The 13,912-nt window shown below is 39.2% G+C and overlaps 2 protein-coding genes across 3 annotated transcripts; one reads left to right on the top strand and one right to left on the bottom strand.

Annotated features, from left to right (window-relative positions):
* Positions 1-242: 242 nt before the first annotated feature.
* LOC113772125 lies at positions 243-4,305 on the top strand. Of its 2 annotated transcripts, XM_027316685.1 has the most exons (7): positions 243-685; positions 867-941; positions 1,041-1,924; positions 2,012-2,174; positions 2,589-2,681; positions 2,914-3,001; positions 3,701-4,305. In XM_027316685.1, exons 1-7 carry the CDS (start codon positions 582-584, stop codon positions 3,980-3,982), a joined length of 1,689 nt encoding a protein of 562 aa, XP_027172486.1. In that variant the 5' UTR covers positions 243-581; the 3' UTR covers positions 3,983-4,305. The 2 variants fall into 2 exon arrangements, with proteins under 2 accessions (XP_027172486.1, XP_027172485.1); XM_027316684.1 differs by having other exon boundaries at positions 867-1,924.
* Positions 4,306-5,348: 1,043 nt separating this feature from the next.
* On the bottom strand, positions 5,349-9,513 carry LOC113769879 (LRR receptor-like serine/threonine-protein kinase). Its single transcript, XM_027314192.1, has 2 exons — positions 6,155-9,513; positions 5,349-6,045 (listed from the first exon to the last, which is right to left on the bottom strand). Exons 1-2 carry the CDS (start codon positions 8,985-8,987, stop codon positions 5,591-5,593), a joined length of 3,288 nt encoding a protein of 1,095 aa, XP_027169993.1. The 5' UTR covers positions 8,988-9,513; the 3' UTR covers positions 5,349-5,590.
* Positions 9,514-13,912: the final 4,399 nt, after the last annotated feature.

Genomic DNA, 13,912 nt, shown 5'->3' with positions numbered 1-13,912 from the left:
AGGACAATCGCACTTACCACAAAGTATCAAAAAAAATTATAGGCGAAATCCGTTTTGGGTAAAGATAGGAAAAATACAAGACAAGAAGATTTGTTAAAGATCAAATCTTGGATTGGTAAATAGAAGAGGTATCCGTTTTCGGTTAAAGATGGAATATTGAATCGGAATGGTAGACGGAAGAGGTATCTGGTTAAAAATAAAATCTTGATTCGTACACAAGTGCGAACCTTGTTCTCTGTGAGGGTGTTTGCCTGATTTGTGACCATCTTTCCCGTCTTCATACCAATTAAAGCCATCTGAAGGTGAAGATGTCACTGGAGCGACTAACACCCTCACAGAGCGACGGTTTTGGCATCAGGAAGATAACTGGGGTTCTTCCATGTTCTGCACAGTAGAAGTGGGAGTTCAGTCGTTGGGGTGATTATCACAACTGAAAAACGGCTGAAGCGTGCTCATTTCCGAGTGCTAGTGACACTTTGAGAAGCGGGTTCGCTTTTTGAGACTACTCTTTAACGCTATCAGGCACGGATAAAACCTCATAATTCCCACAATTATGCTTTGTTGCCTAGGGTTTTAGTTTTATGATTCCACTCTCAAACTCGAAACCAATAATGGCGATTTCATCTGCAAATCTAATCCCCAGAACTGCAATTCAGCTACAGAGGCAAGTCCTTCTGATCCCCTGGTGAGTAATTCTCCCGTTTCCCTTTCTTTTTCTATCGAGAAAAAAAAATATATTAATCCTGGGAATCCAGCTAGCTGCATTCTAGTGCAAAGTTAGAGTTTTTGTTCTTAAACGTGGGCGATAGTTTTTTCGATGTACAAACTTGATTGTAGTGAAAAAGACTCGAACTTTTACTTGTTAGGGTGAAAAAGAAGATGAAGATGGGAATTATTAGCTGTTCAAGGAGGAGAGACTACAGCAATTCGGTTCCAGTAAGGTACATTCCCAAGAAATTATTAGAAAATAAAGAACCAGAAGCTTCTTTTTATTCTCCCTCAAATGGATTAGGTGATGTGAAAATACATGGTACTAATAGTTCAGAATCAAATGGCAAAAGATTTGAACTTTCCAAAAGTGAGCAGACTTCATGCAGTACCAGGAGCTTTGTTTTAGGTTCCAAGCTTCGAAATCTAAATGAAAATGCAATTCACAACATAAGCAATGATGTGACATTGGATGGTGGTAGAGTTGTTGAGTCAAATGTACCAAGGATTGGAATTTCGGATAGTGCGCAGACATCTTGCAGCAGCAGGGGCTTTGTTGCTGACACGGAGTTTCAATACCAAAAAGAAAGAGAAAAGCCAGTTACTGGATTGGATACAAGTAAAGTTGTTCAATCAAATCTAGAGGGAATGGAACATTTTAAAGGTGCACAGACTTCTTGCAGTAGCACGAGCTTTGTTGTGGACATGGAGTTTCAAAGTCAAATCGAAAAGCCAACTAACAGTTTGAAAGCTGATGTTGGATTGGATACAATTACAGTTGCTGGATCAAATGAGGACAGACGTGAACTTTCCAAACGTGCTCAGACCTCATGCAGTGGCAGAAGCTTTGTTGTTGGTGCAGAGTTTCTGAATGAGAATGAAAAGCCAATTGATAACTTAGACTGTGATGTTGGTTCAGCTTCAAATAGAGCTGTTCGATCAAATATACAAAGAAGTGAACTTTCCAAGAGTTTGCAGACATCATGCAGCAGCAGGAGCTTTGTGGGGGACACTGAGTTTCAAGATCAAAATGAAAACCCAATTAACAGCATAAAAAATAATATTGGATTTGGTACAAGTAGAGTTGTTCAATCAAATGAACAGAGACGTGATCTTTCCAAAAGTGCACAGACTTCAAGCTGTGGCCAGATTTGTATTGTAGATAACAAGTTTCAAAGCCAATATGCAAAAAGAATTGATTATCATGCTGGATTGGGTAGGACTTTTGATACGCTTATCTCATATATATTTTTTAGATTGGTAGAGTTCAATTGAGATACTTAGCGACATCTTCCATTTTTAGGGATTGGAGAAGAACTTGATGATCATATGCAGTACGACAGCTACGAGGTCATGGAGGAACTCGAAGGTTTTTCGGAAGAGGAGAGCAATCAAGACCATAGGATTCAAGGATCTCGAATAAAGAAAGATGTTGAGAAGTTGGCCATTGAATTACTTGCTACGAGGTGGTAAAGCTTCACAGGTTTATTGATTTTCTGCTAAGTATGGGCAACCTTATGCATTTCTGATAAGAGCAGGAGTAACTTCTGAGACAATTTTTGCCATGTTAATACTTATTACATGTCCTGAAGTGGACGTTATGTTTGGTCCTGTCATTTGATTCCAGCGTACTATAATAATTCCACTGCAACATGCTACAATGGCCATGAGAATGTGTTCACTACTCAAAAATGAGTATAGCTTCCAATTTAGTTCATGTGGAGAATTTAAAAAGTTTTGTCTTTTTCTGTTTTTATTCTATCCTCAGATTCATTACTTAGTAATAAAATTTTAAGTCACTAAATAGTCAAACTCGATCTTGCTACACAATATATGCCACTGATGAACTTTTGTTACTAAACTGTGCATTTATCCTTTAGAGCTTATACAGCTGTGGAGCTAAGAAAGAAACTGCTGGGGAAGGAATTTCCAGTTTGGGTTGTTGATGCAGTAATAACTGACTTTCAGACCAGGTGCATAACTTGAAATTCTCTGTCTGCTGCTTATCTGAGTACAAAAACGAACCAAAAAATCTTACATGGATGCACAATTTCTGGTAAAGAAGCTTGATGGTCTTTATACTAGTTGCTGTAATGATTTCATGGCTTTTCGTTAGAAAATACCAACCATGCTACCCCAAATTGCACATAAATAACCTAAAGTTCATGTTTTCTGCAAGTCTTCAATGTTTGTAGCTTACTGCAGAGGCTTTATCAATGATGGCTTGTATGCGGAAACATTTTCCCGTTCTAGATGGTCGTCCTCAACTTGGGGTCCGAGGCGAATAAAAAAGGTAAATTGTGCTCTTCTTTAAATCACTTTTCCTGTTTAGATGTTGAGGCAAAATGCCATATTGATATGCTTTTGAAGTAATGTATTCAAGATTTTGCTAATATTACCCTTTTCCCATATTCAGACCTCTATTGCTGGAAAGTTGGCCACTAAAATTGCCATTCAAAATGTGAGAAACCTCCTATGGACCCTAATATCTAAACAGTGGATAGGCTTAAGAAGACTTCTTCATCCTGTTTATTGTTATTAATACACTGGGCATGATCTGTGGTCTCTAATGTTAAGGAGTGGATAGGCTCAAGAAGACTTCTTTATCCTGTTAATTTTTATCAAGCATTGGGCATGCTGTTTTGGTATTTCAGCATCTGCCGGTCTATCCACATAGGCCACTGACACCTCCGATAATCTGTTAAATCCCAAAGGACCCTTTCTTTTATCTAGTTATTAGAGAAGGTTTGGTTTAGAGGTAGCTTTATCTTTGTTCTTTCACCTTTTTTATTTGCTGCATACAAAAGAAAAAATGGTGGTATAAGAGATCAGATGTATGATGTTTATCATTTGACTGAGATGCTACCAATGTTGATGTGACTCAGAATTCCAGTCTATTCATATTTAGGAAAGGACCAAGTCATTAGTTTACTTGATGTGGAAGGAAAATAATTGCTTTGGCTTGCTCTCTTTTTCTTCTTCCCAATATCAGGCCCTCTACAGCAAGGGAGTCAGCATCATGGACACAGAGAAGGCGATAAAGTTAGTTTTCAATGATGCTTCAGCTTGTGAAGATGAAGAATCAGGTCTTGGTATATCAAAGCGTTCAATGGATCATTTATTTTCTCAGGCTTCAAAGCAATGGTTGCGAAGTTGTGGTGCGTCTACAGAGACAAGAAAATCCAGGATTGTTCGCTGGCTCCAATACCGTGGCTTCAATTGGAGCATTATCAATTCTGTGCTAAAGAAGTTAGAGTCGCACTATCCTTCCTAAAGTCCTTTACTTTGCTGCCTTGGAATAGATAGAATTGGGCATTTGTATTTCAGGTTATGGTTCTTCACAATCATTTAAGATATGTCGATTAGTATCTGCCATGGATTCCATACAGCTTGTTACGATTTTATCAAGTCTCTGGCGTCACAGTACATTTTGCATCAGGTAGACCTAAAGTCTGTGCTAAGTAGACCATATAAGATATTTACCTTTTAACTAAATGACCGAATGGGATTGTCAGGAATATATTGTGAAAACTGATTGTATCTTGTATAATGCAAATGAAAGCATCCCAAGCAAAGACTTCTTATTGCTTGTGTCCATATCTTGATTGCTAGTAACTACTTTGCAATACCGACCACACAAGACTTTTGTGTTTGATGATTTTGATATGAAGCACATATTCATCTCATGATGGCAAGATAGGACCCCTACTGGTTGATTACATCATCTTGTCTGCGTAAATGCGTAACAGCTTTACCTGTTATCATCCACTGAAGTGTTGTCCTTTGACAGTAAGATTTCATGTAAAAACTATCTCCTTGTATAATATCTAGCGGACCATGCACTTTTTTTTTCTTTGGATGAAAAGAATTATAGGTGACTTTTGGACAAAGTTTCCTTAGTTTGCTTTGGGAGGGTATGTTTCTTGAAAGTCTCTGCTAAAACGGTTTTAGAAGTATTTTTCTTGAAGTTTCTCTCTGACATCACATGAGCATGTGATGTGGGATGTTGGCGAGCTGGAGCATGTGAACACCGCTGGAAAGACTAGACCTGTTTGGACTTTGGGCACAAACCCGCACATAGAAGAATCTCGGCCGCAGTAAATTTTGGTTGCATAAATCCAGGAGACCCAATCATTGCACCTGCAAGTGTACCGCTACTACTACTTTTGAATCCCCAAAACACTGGAAGAGAAAACCACCAGCCTCAGCCCAAAATCTGGTGGCCAATACCAAGTCCTTAAGGCTCGGTGGCTGAGAGGTTAAGGGTTCAACCCTTGCCTTTCACTAATTGCCACAATACGTGACTTCTCTAAAAAATTCAGAATGGTATGTATAGTGTGTCCGTCTGTTTCGATGGTAGTTCAGTCTCCATCGGTCCCTTGTAGGTCCAGTTGGACCTCCCACTTAGGTTAAGATAAAGTAAAATTATATAGATAAAGTGACGATTGATCCAAAAAAAAAAATTGGAAGAGAAACTTGACCATTTCTACACCTTTCCCTTAAATTTAGCAGGAAATGGAAGAAACTACAGAGTCTCCACCATTTTCTTTCATAACCAAACCTGAAACCCCTTCCTCTCCACGCCAAATCTTTAAAAGAGTTGAAAACGCTAAACGGAAGAGTAAAGGAAAACAGCCACAAGCTTGCAATCGTGATTTTACACGGTACCATTTGAGATATACTTGCTTCTTGTTTGAAACTTTACGCTGATAAAAATAATCATTCCACTCTTACAGCAATTACTATACCTAGGAAAATACACACTACAGTAACAAAAATATGTGGCAGGAAAAATACAATCCACTCTACAGTATCTCTGCCAAGCTTTCGATGGATTTTCCTATGCAATAATATACACAGCATCATATCTTTCAAAGCTTGCTTAGATTGAATCATCAGAGAATGTGAAAGAGCAATTAGAAGACCCTTGTGAAATCACCTTCCGAGTGGGAGGCGATTTAGGAGAAGCCATTAAACCTCCCTTGAGCAAATCAGGCTCTGATCTTGTTGGATCTACATGTCGAATTTCTTTGAGCATGGCCACAACATCTTTCATAATTGGACGATCATCGGCGCGTGAGCTCACGCAGAGAAATGAAACAGCTAGCGTCTGTAGCATTTCATGCATCTGAGGGTCGGCTCTGCCTCTGAGCTTCAGATCAAGAATTTCAGCAGATTCCTTCTTGTTGTGTAAGTGGTCGCGAACCCACTGTACTAAATGAGCACCCCCTGGCAGTGTTGGATCTAATGGATGCCTCCCTGTCAAAACCTCTAACAGGACCACCCCAAAGCTGTATACATCACTCTTTTCAGTGATACGTTGCATCGAAGCATGTTCTGATTAACACATCAAAACAAATCTGTTCAGCTAACTATTACTGAAACAATCCAAATCTAAGAGGGAAATATTGCTAATTAGTTAACATTTTCCATCTTGATTAATTACCTGGGGCCATATATCCATAAGAACCAGCAAGTTGAGGCCTCTGGCTCTGCTGCCTTAACATGTCAGAATCACTCTGGCCATTGACTAGTCTAGCCAACCCAAAGTCAGCAAGATAGGGCTCCATTCGAGGACCTAACAACACGTTCATGGCTTTGACATCCCCATGCATAATGGGAGGCACACAATCATGGTGCAAATACGCAAGTGCGTGGGCAACTCCAAGGATGACTTCATATCTGGTCTCCCATTCGGCTGCTCCTTTCCCAGCACCATGAAGGAGTGAGCTCAAGCTGCCATTAGGAAGATAATCATAGAAAAGCAGTTTTAAGGTCTGATTTGAACCCCATCCCAGGAGGCGGACGATGTTCTTATGCCGGATCGAACCCAGTGTCTGAATTTCGGATGTGAATGCTCTTGATTCATCTGATGACCACATTTTCTTGACTGCTAAAGTTTCCCCATTTGGGATTGTGACTCTATACACAACTCCGGAGCTCCCAGTGCCAATGACATTGGCAGATGTTAAACTGCGTAGTATGTCATCCACTGAAAATTCCATCTTCTGATATAATGTCATTTCCCAAGTGTCAACTTCCATCTGCCTGCTGTCGGCGATACGGGTTCTCACTAACATGTACACTGCAAGAAGTACTAGCACCGCACTCGCACTGATGAGAATTGGCATCGCCAGTTTCATAGCCGATTTTGCATGTCCACCTGACCCCATGGCATCAGCTGGAGTTACAACTGCACCAGATATGTACAAATCTTGGTTTCCAGCAAGGTCGTTGAGGGGAAGTTTACGAAAGAAAGGGGTGTTAGGCAATTGACCGGAGAAGTCATTGAATGAGATGTTAAGGGAAACAAGGTTCTGAAGGTCAGTGAGGACATCTAATTTCCCAGCGAGCTGGTTGTGGGAGATGTCAAGGATGGCCAATTTGCTAAGGCCTGAAAATTCAGTTGGGATCTCACCAGTAAATTGGTTACAGCTGAGGTTTAGAGAGATTTCAAGTGATGAAATTTGACCCAGTTCTTTTGGTATATTACCAGAGAATCCGTTGTTTCCCAGATCAATCAACTGTAGCTTACTGCAAGAGAGGATTTCTGCCGGAATTCTGCCGGAAAATTGATTTTTTGCTAGATTAAGTTTGGTTAATTCAGTTAGCGTCCCAACTGAAGGGCTCAAAGGACCAGTAAACCTATTGTCTGAGGTATCCAGGAACTGTAGGCTTTTGGGCAGAGTATCAGGCAAAGAACCAGAGAGTGCATTTGAATGGAGATCAAGAAACTCAAGGTTTTCACTTCCAGATATTGAGGGCGGGATTCCTCCCACAAAATGGTTCTTACTCATATCAAAAAAATTCAAACTTTTTAAATTTCCAATTTCTGATGGAATAGTACCCCCCAGCCTGTTGCTATTCACCCTAAATCTATACAAGTTTGTACAGTTTCCAATATCAGGTGGTAAGAAACCTGATAATTCATTGGAAAGAAGTAGCACTTTAGATAGATTTTGTAATGCAAAGATCTGTTTTGGAATTGAACCAAAGAGGAGGTTGTAAGAAAGATCAAGAGCCTGAAGGTTCTCACATTCTGATAAAGAATCTGGAATGTTGCCTGTTAACTTATTCTGCCAGGCAAAGAACAGAGTCAAGCTCTTTAATTGGCCAATTTGAGTTGGAATCTCTCCTGAAATACCATTGTTGTCGATTTCGAAATGAGTCAGAGCCGTACAGTTTGAGATTTCAGAAGGTATGGTACCTGTTAATTGATTAACACTCAACTGGAGCTCTTCAAGCATAGAAAGCCCTCCCAGACTTGTAGGCATGCTTCCTGTTAGGAGATTCTCAGAAAAATCGACAACTTTGAGATCCTTACAGTTTCCAAGCTCGTAAGGAATCAAACCGACGATGCTATTCTGCCAGAGTAACAGACTTTGAAGCTTTCTGAGGTTTCCTATTTGCCATGGTATCGAACCAGATAAGGAATTCTGGTATAGATAGAGGTTCTGCAGCTCAGTGCAATTTCCGATCTCTTCTGGTATGGGGCCAGACAACTGGGATGTATAAATGGCGATTGTTTGAATTCTTTTCAGCATCCCTATCGAGGATGGCAGCGTTCCTGAAATACTTGTTTCAGCAACGCCTAACACTCTCAAGTTGTAGCAGTTTCCAATCTCTGAAGGCAGCCGGCCTTTAAGATTTTGATTCCCACCACCTCTGAACACCTCAAGATTCCGCAGCTGTCCTATGCTTGTTGGGATTTCACCACTAAGCTGATTGTCAAAGAGGGTAAGAACCTTGAGACTCGACAAATTTCCTATTTCTGAAGGTATGCTACCCTCGAGAAAATTTGTATTAAGATACAAAGTTTGAAGCTGGCTCAGTTTGCAGATTTCCAGTGGGATTTCTCCTGAGATTGAATTGTCACTGACATCGACGAAAGTCAGGTCCTGGTAATCTCCAAACTCTTTTGGAATTGCGCCTGTTAGATTGGCTGATGTAAGGATGAGAGTGTTTAAGAACTTGAGAGGTTGTAAGTTTGAAGGCAATGGGCCCTGCAAGTCTACTGATTTCAGGCTTAACTTGACAACTTGGCCATTTGAGTTGCATTGTATCCCAAACCAATTGCAGGGACTTTGGTCTGAAGGGTTCCAAGATTTCAGTGCGTATCTTGAGTTGTTTAAACTGTTCTTCCATGTCAGAAGAGCTTGGCCCTGCACATCAATGGAGTAGCAAGGAGAAAAGAATAGATAGTTTATTGAGAGAAGTGAGGTGAAGAAGAAGTAATTGAGGGGAGGAGAAAGTAAAGGATTTCTTAAGGGTGCAGGCATTGCTGACTGCTTTGCTGCTGGGAGCAAAGAACAGAGGATGATCAGTTCTTTGGGATTGTAGAGGGGGGAACCCCATGTTTTGTTTATAGAGAAAAAGCAGAAGATCTGGATCCAAGAGAACTTTCATTAATTATTATTATTGTATTTGGAGGAGTTGCTGTTAGCTAAGGGGTGGTGATGCAGATGGGCTCGTTTGGTTTTATTAGTACGACGCGGGTGTTTTTCTTATGGCAATTTGCTACTGCTGTACAAGTAGTTCTTGGATTTTTCCTTTCTTAGAGGGAAGTAGTGTCCATCTGTGATTTCTTTCTAATCAGAAGTTACTGTGGGAGATAAAATTGGTGGCTTCGAGTATGCGATGCAGACACTGCATTCTCAATCTCCTCTCTTACTCTTATTCTGGCGTTAAAAAAACTCTGTCTTGTTTCTGCATTTCGGGTCAGTTGTCTACATCCACATTTAAATTTTTCATGCAAATGTAATATACTCCATCCAGTGGAGAGAGAACGATTGCTGTAACTATTTTCCTAATTTCCGCTGATTCCTGATAAATTGACAATCAGTTAATCTGCTCAATCTCAGAGAGGTTGTTCTTGGAATTAATCAGAATGGACCCTCGATGATCACCTTCCTTCTGCATGGTATCTGGTTAGAGAGTTACTATTATTATTTTTTTTCAACACAGGGAGTCTCTCAACTTTATCAGACTAATCTCTCTGCGTTTGTGCACTCCGTCCTTCAAGAATACACAAGTGATAGAGAGGTAGTTCGAACATACGACTTCAGGATCTAACTAGGCTGTCACGAGACCATCCGAGCCAACCCAAGAGGCGGTTAGAGAATTATTAGCTTAATAAATTTCACCACCATTTTGATTGGTCTCTCAGTTGCAAGCTGCTGCAGTAGGCTATAGGCACGGTCCAGCCCCTATTAAGTGGCATGAAGGGGTGAGTCAGCCACATGTTGGTTGTGGAAGCCTCTCAAGACACTTTCCAAGAGAGTTTTTAACTGTATCGGCATTTTTCACCAAACATGTTTCATGAAGCAAACATTTGCAGGTCGCAAATGGAATTCACCAATGGTAATAACTAATAACAAAGGGCTCCGAGCGAAAAGGAGCTTAGAAATTTGAGCCACTTTAGATGGCTAATAAAAGATGGAAAATGCCATCTGACATTAGTTTTCAAATGACCCCTCCTCGTTTGTCTATAAGACTATGACCATCTCTTTACTTTTGCTGGACATTATTAAGAAACCGCAGTTCCTACTAATTTGCACTCATTTTAATCAGGTGCAAGATAAATTAAAAAAAGGGACTTGTTTTGTTTTCTTGAAGGCTGAGATAATGAAGCCGGCCATATCTAAATATCTAATTCAGTAGTTGATTAGTGGGAAACGGAACCTGATGGAGTAGTAGTGAGTGGTAAGTAGTGACTGGTGAAGTGCACATGGAATGGAAGTGAAAATCAACTATCACTAATTGGCAACTAAATTAGTTTCAAATCAGAACATGCTGTCGGGCGGCCTTACTGTAAGGTCAGTTTTCAAAACAAGAAGAAAAAAAGAAAAAAAATTGGAGTCATTGGCCTGAAGTGGAGGGCTGAAGGGACAACATCAGAGCAACTCAACACTTGTTAATCCTATATTTGGTCACAAATCCACCAAATCAACAACATAAAACCTGACAACACTGCTATAAAAATATTACTAGTAGTACTACAGGACAGATCGGCTCTCGTGCCTCCCCACTTCAACATATGCTGAGGGAAATCACGGGCTCATTCCAGAACGTGAAGCGTTAGAATTCGTATGCCATGCATCATTTGCTCTTTCCAAGAAACATGCCAACGCAATTATCCTTTGTTTTATTTCTGCCGTTCTTCCAAGAGATTTATAATCTACTCAAGAGATGTTTGGCCCCATTGGTTCGGAATGCGAAAAGGTCAATAACGGTAAAAAGTAAAAAACTTGTAATGTTTCTTTCGTCCTTCATGCATAGATTTGGGAACATATATAGAGCGATCAGGTAACATAAAGCCCAGTAAAACTTAATACATGATACATGCATCATCAATTGGACATTACTATAGTGTATGGATTAGACTGATCTTATTGCTACCAAAAGCAAGATCTTAACACTTTTGCTTGCAAGTTGGTGTCAAGATGTACTTGAAGAAAAAGATTAGACTTAATTAAGTCTAACAAAGTAGGAGGGTATGATTAGTTTTGGCTCTGGGAGCAATAAGATGGGGCCTTGATTTGATGAATAGCTAAGTATCATGCGCATTATTATTATTATCATTATTAAACCAAAATTTTTCATCCATTTGTTTTAAGCTATTTGAGGTGTTGTACAATTAAGATAAGGAATTGCTGGACCCATACAGAAAAAAGAAAAAAAAAAAAACGAAAAAGGGGGTCGGCATAACCTTCCTTGTACATCCTGATACGGTTGATGGATACTCGGCACAACAAGACGTACCTAGCGGCCAAAAATCCGTAATGCCTGTAAAGAGGAGGTGAACCCAATTGATGCAAGGTTTCTTTCTTGACCTCAGAAAATAAAATCCAAAACACAAAAAGACAAGAAAAACTTTAAAAGAAAAGACGCCCACCAAATCAATATTGAGGATGAAATTCACAATGATAAGCATTGTCTCCCATTCCAATTCTCAATCCTAATTCTGACCATAATTTTCCATAGAGATACTCTCCATGACAGGAGAAAAATGAAGCTGCCCTTTTCTTTCTAATTCATCATTAGAAATCAACAAATTTTTAGTTGTCCACTTTTTCGGATTTCTTTTCTTCCTGATGATGGGATCTAATCTAAATGCAAGGCACGTACATTTCCAATAATACTAAGATAGAATGAAGCTCGCTCTGGTGGTCACATGCGTGGCCATCGAATAAGTCAGCAGTGATTGCTAATTTGCTAGCCACATGATCGTGAGACTCCCAAGTGCTGTCAATTGGATTTGAAAGCTAACAAAGGAGATAAATGGCACGTGATAACATGGTATTACTGCCTTTCCATACCTCCCTTTGCATGTGTAACAGTTCGGAGTTGCGGCAAATTACAGCTGCATCCTTGATGTACGTTACAGATACAACATGCACATATCCTAGCTTTTGGTGTTCCATTTTGATAGTCCTAGTTTTTCTTTCACACAGTTTAAGAAAAAATAAATAAATTTTATTGGAAAAACAAAATTAGGTTACTATTTTTTTAAAATACCCTTACATTAAATAGAGTACAACTTCATATTAATTATTCATGAAAACTTGAATTGATAGTATATGGGAACTTGAATTGATGGTCAAGAAACGTTTCACATTATTTCACATTAAATTTAAATGTATTAAATGGAGTAGGTTAACAATCTATATTAAATAAGGTAGTTTATACTAATAACAACCTACATTGAATAAGGGTATATTAGAGAAATTAAAAGATAACTACATTATTCAATTGAAAAGTGGACTACAATTTGAAACAGACAAAAAAAAAAAACAGCACCATTAAAGTGGGACGGGGGAATACATATTAGTATATCCTAACTGGTATATGTATATTATATAGCTGTAAGGGTTGATTACTTACCAATTCCCCATGGTTCTAACATAGCATTGACTTTTTCCCATCAGGTCTTTGAGTACTTGTGTTACTCCAAAACAGAAGCAGAAGAAGAAATTGTTCAGGGGCATGCGTTGTATAATACTGCAGAATGAGGCAAAGAAAAAGCTAGCCCCTAAAATTGTGTAGATGGGATCATCAGGAATTAATTTATTAATGTTTATAGTAGTGCTACCTTTTTGCATGAACGTGCCATGATAGAGCCCTCCATTCTGGTGAAAGATGTTTATTGGATTAGTCGTGGAGTGGAATGAATGCCATGAGAGAACCCTCCAAGCTCGTACAAGTGTAAGAAAATGGATGACTTTCTCTCGTTTTACGTATAAAGGTGTATATGGATTATTATTGGGGTTGGTGAATGGTGACGTGAGTGTATGTACCGTGTGCTAGGAGCTGCCTCTTATAAGATGAAGATAAATATACTTTTCAACACCGAAGGGATACCTACATATTATTGTCTTCTTCTTTGTCTCCAACAATAAATATGCAGAAACTAAAAAAGAAGAATCCTGAAATGCCGGTCCAAAAGTTGACTACACTTTTGCATGCTATTCATCTTATTACGGCTTTCAAGAATTCTTCTCAATTGTCAAAGTCTCACCCGCTCGTGCAAGAGAGTGTGTGTTGATTAACGATAATTATACATTGGAATCGGACTTTGTTGTTGTTGATGATGATGATGATGATGGCCTACCACTTCATATGATATGATATCTGATATGATATGGGCTACAAAGAGCTGTGTGATCGATGCAACTCATAATTTCTTGTTGCATGTATTTTCCTGCCTCCCACCCCTCCTTTTGGCTTTGCTAATCCTACTCACTCATTCTTTGGAGTCCATTCTAATAGGATATAGATGGATGAGTCTCAGATACGGCTAAATGTGGCAACTGTTTGAGACAGTTTATTGCGTGATCATATGGATACTCGGAAGTTTCTGTAAATTTTTGTTTAATGTTAATTCTGTAGAAAAGAAAATTTCGTTGAAATACATCATAAAATACCTTTCTTTTGTTGTCCCAAAAAAGAAAAAAAAAGAAAATAAAATAAATGAAGTCTAAGACATTAATTAAGGTTTAAGTCTTTAAGCTAATCTTTACAAACAAGCGGCCTTCTTGCTTTGATTGCTTCTAAATGCCTAGCACACATGCATCAAGATTCAAGACTATACGATGAGGGCTGCAAATGAGTCGAGTCGAGTCGAGTTTTGGCCTAATCGGTCCGAACCTTGACTTAATTTCATTGAACTCGAATTCGAGCTCGAACTCGAACTCGACGAGCTGAC

This window comes from Coffea eugenioides, chromosome 5, assembly GCF_003713205.1.
Source record: "Coffea eugenioides isolate CCC68of chromosome 5, Ceug_1.0, whole genome shotgun sequence".
Taxonomy (NCBI): domain Eukaryota; kingdom Viridiplantae; phylum Streptophyta; class Magnoliopsida; order Gentianales; family Rubiaceae; genus Coffea; species Coffea eugenioides.
The sequence above is the reverse complement of the archived record's forward strand: the minus strand, read 5'-3'. Positions and strand labels throughout refer to the sequence as shown.

Bases quoted from the DNA above. Each gene is read 5' to 3' on its own strand.
- LOC113772125 (XM_027316684.1), top strand. From the start codon at position 582: ATGATTCCACTCTCAAACTCGAAACCAATAATGGCGATTTCATCTGCA. The intron at 1,925-2,011 runs GTAGGACTTTTG...TTCCATTTTTAG, and splicing joins TGATTATCATGCTGGATTGG to GGATTGGAGAAGAACTTGAT. The intron at 2,682-2,913 runs GTGCATAACTTG...AGCTTACTGCAG, and splicing joins ATAACTGACTTTCAGACCAG to AGGCTTTATCAATGATGGCT.
- LOC113769879 (XM_027314192.1), bottom strand. From the start codon at position 8,987: ATGCCTGCACCCTTAAGAAATCCTTTACTTTCTCCTCCCCTCAATTAC. The intron at 6,046-6,154 runs GTAATTAATCAA...TGTGTTAATCAG, and splicing joins TTATGGATATATGGCCCCAG to AACATGCTTCGATGCAACGT.